The 3,705-nt window shown below is 37.9% G+C and overlaps 1 protein-coding gene across 1 annotated transcript; it reads right to left on the reverse strand.

The window, feature by feature from the left end:
* Positions 1–813: 813 nt before the first annotated feature.
* On the reverse strand, positions 814–3,527 carry LOC111868177 (pre-mRNA-splicing factor syf1 homolog; the record flags this gene model as incomplete). Its single annotated transcript, XM_023858608.2, is given in 3 exon segments — positions 814–1,087; positions 1,480–1,642; positions 3,307–3,527. Coding segments are annotated over 3 exon segments (543 nt in total), but the record flags the coding sequence as incomplete, so codon positions are not given.
* Positions 3,528–3,705: the final 178 nt, after the last annotated feature.

Genomic DNA, 3,705 nt, shown 5'->3' on the forward strand with positions numbered 1-3,705 from the left:
GGAGGAGTTTCTTAACACTCATTCTTCCACTTTCACCAACCCCTCATGTTTCACTGAAACTACCCGATTCTCATTTTATATTTTAGCGTCCTGTTGCACTGATTTAAGTCCATGATTTATTTAAACCATCTTGCAGTGCATACACTCATTTATCTCCTTCTCTCCCTCGCACTACATGTTTCGGCATAATAATGCCATCTTCAGGTGCTTACTTATCCACGCCAAACTAGTTCATTGCATGCCTTGTTCTCATATTAAAATAACTAAAATATGTATCTATCATATACATTGTCAAACGTTAAAAATATTAAAATTGTTCAGGATAACACATCGCTACGTCGCACCTCACTACGCCAGTCACGCCCATTCTCCTCTGTTGGAGCACTCCTTCACTATCTTGTGTGTGAACAATCCTGAACAATTTTAATATTTTTAACGTTTGACAATGTATATGATAGACACATATTTTAGTTATTTTAATATGAGAACAAGGCATGCAATGAACTAGTTTGGCGTGGATAAGTAAGCACCTGAAGATAGCATTATTATGCCGAAACATGTAGTGCGAGGGAGAGAAGGAGATAAATGAGTGTATGCACTGCAAGACGGTTTAAATAAATCATACCCGATTCTCTTTTCGAAGAACATATTACAATAATACAAATATATTGTCACTCGCCATACAAAGAAAAATATGTTTAATGTGTATTACTAATTTATACTGTGAGTGTAGACCTATACCCTGACCTAGTTTCTTACTCTTTATGTACGTTTTAGCGCACAAGGAACCTGACATTGTAAGTATAACCTGCTTCGAGGGTGCCTTACAAACTACTGGCCGCGTGTCACTTCTCACACCCTCGAACCCACCCCCTTGTCTGAAATTTTTCTTCTGCGCATTCAAGGTTACTCTTGGCTGTGTTTGAAGTTACGTGACACTTGCTATACTGTTCAAATCCGTAACTAGACTTACCCTAAAAGCTTCTTCAAAGTATTTATGTTCTTCAAGAAAGAGACCATAATTTATGATGATCTGGGGTGTAGAAATTTTTAAGTCTATGATACAATCATATACTGCTTTACAGGACTGAAACAAAGAAATAATAAAACAAGTTTTCATTTGTTATGGCTCTTACTTTCTTCTACATATTAAAGTAAAGCATTTTCAACATGGACATTCAAGTCTGTGGCCAATAACTGACAGCTTAAGTATTTACAAGGACTCCTGTATAATTTTACTGTACTATTTTAATTTAAAATTCATGTTATGGAAAATAAATCCAAATTGTTGCACATTACACAAATAAAAAACCTACAAAAATGACATTTCTCTCTGGCTTGTAACTGAAGCTAACGTTTGTCCATTCATGAGAACTTAGATTAATTTTGATAAAAACACTGTATATGCGAAGAATGGTGGATAACCTTACAATACCGATAATGAAATACAAAACATAAACAATGAGCATAGTGTGTTACCTTGAATGTGCCAAAGCTTTCCTCCAAATCAGCATACATTGACCATACTTTGAGAGATTTGTACAATCTCATTTGTACCGTTTCAGTTTCATCATGATAGGCCACCTTTTGTGGGGGCATTACAGTTGCCTTCTGCATTAACTTCAATGCTTCTTCATAATTCCTTAAAATAAAAAATCTGTACTGAATAAATGCACTTTTTGCTATGTAAAATCAAAATAACATGATGCAAATCTTCATTTTCTATGTACAGAGAACTCACATAACAAAATCCAGGCAACCAAAAGTTTTGGATTTTCTTATGTGAATGTTCTTTGCACATAAATGAATCAGTGCTGTATCAAAAATCACAATGGTCTTTGTTGTAGAAAGGCTCACAGAGGTTTTACTATATGTAACATAACAAAATGTAGTAGAAAATCTGAAGTTTACTCACACCAAACACAAACACAGCAGGTAAAGTTGTTCCTGTGCTTAACTAATTAAGCATTATGCCATGAAGACGTATGGCGAAGTGGATGTACAGAGCCATGTAATCTAGAACTTGACACTAGTTTGAGGTGCGTGGTCAGCTTCACACCACCAGCTCCTTTACCACCAGGGAAAGAGCCCCTGGTAACCATTGGGTATGAGGCTGGGTGGACCCCAGAACTGGTCTGGACAATGTGGAGAGAAGAATAATCTTGCCCCTATCAGGACTTGAACTTTGACTCCTCAGCCATCCAGCCTCTAGCAATTTGCTATACTGATTTCACTACCCTGGTTCTCCAAATATAGAGATTCACACTTTACTGACCACCTATTTTCAGTAGATTTCATGCTGCTGGTAAGACGGCAGCATGAGTTAAAATCAATATTTTTTACCTATCAGTATTTAGTGTTGTTATACAAGGGTCAGCCATGCAAGGCTTGTAAATCCTTGTTATTTATACATAATCACCATAATTTTCTAGAGTATTTTAAACCATACGATAAGTCCAGTTTCAATGCTGCGTTGCTGATGTGGTGAATAATAAAAACTGTCAATGCTACTTGCTGAACAATGACAACATCATTGGGGGGGGGGAGGGGGAAAAAATATTATTTGGTTTCTTGATTCATTTAACAATACAGAGTACTGCCTACTGGGATGTGATGATGTGTAGTATGGTATGATTTTACTGACATTTCAGAGCAATGTACTGCCTCTGGTTTCATGGCTGCAGACTATGCCAAGCAAGCAGAATGACTCTCTGACCCTGAAGATGGAGGGCAGGTGTTCCCTCCAAAACATCAGTAAACTACCAGACAACATCACATCTCAAAAGGCTGGAGGTACTTTTCACAATCATTGCTGTGAAAACATCAAACTCACAATGTTGAACAATGCCTGCCATATGAAGTAAATTATTAATGAACTGCTACTATGAAGGCGATTCAAAATTTTAACACAATAATATCAATATATATATATATTAAACAGACTGACTAATAATTCCAACTGTTGTCCATACATATTACTGACCAGGTACATTTTTTTTTTTTCACTGACTCTACAGCCCCCTTGGGCCCTGGCCTCTGATTTTCAGCTTCTGATCATTTTACAGGTGGTAGTCTCCTTGGACGAGTGATAAGCTCATTGCAAGGCCCCTACCTAAACACAGGACGAACATAGGACAACACAAACACCTACGCATACCAAACATCCACGCCTTGTGTGGGATTCAAACCCACAATCCCGGCTTGAGGGAGTGAAGTCAGTACATGCCTTAGACCGCTCGACTACTGTGACCGTTGACCAGATAAATTAGAATTTGTATATATAAGGACATAAGCAGTAAAACATACTCATGCCGAATCTCCATCTCAGCCCATTCACACCAGACAGATGCCAAATCATCAACTTTGTTGTAAGGGACATGGGTGGCATTTTCAAAAACCACACGAGCATCATCAATTTGCCTGTTCTCTTCATAAAATTTTGCAAATGCTACCCAAAGGGTGTGGAGTTTCCCAACTGCAAGCTTTGGATCTACAGTCTGAACTGCTTCTGTGTATGTGTTGATAATCTGAAACATAAAATTGCTGTATTAGTAAAATATTGTGACATGTCAAACCACTGTTGGGCAATGGGATGTGAACGAGTTACCACCAAGACAGACTCTTGATAAATGGTCAGTTGCCAAGTTACGTAACAGTGGGAACGAGGTTACGCAACAGTAAGGAAAGCAGTGTTTCTCTGTGCCA

The sequence above is a fragment of the Cryptotermes secundus genome, unplaced genomic scaffold (assembly GCF_002891405.2).
Source record: "Cryptotermes secundus unplaced genomic scaffold, Csec_1.0 scaffold11771, whole genome shotgun sequence".
In the NCBI taxonomy this organism is placed as follows: Eukaryota; Metazoa; Arthropoda; class Insecta; order Blattodea; family Kalotermitidae; genus Cryptotermes; species Cryptotermes secundus.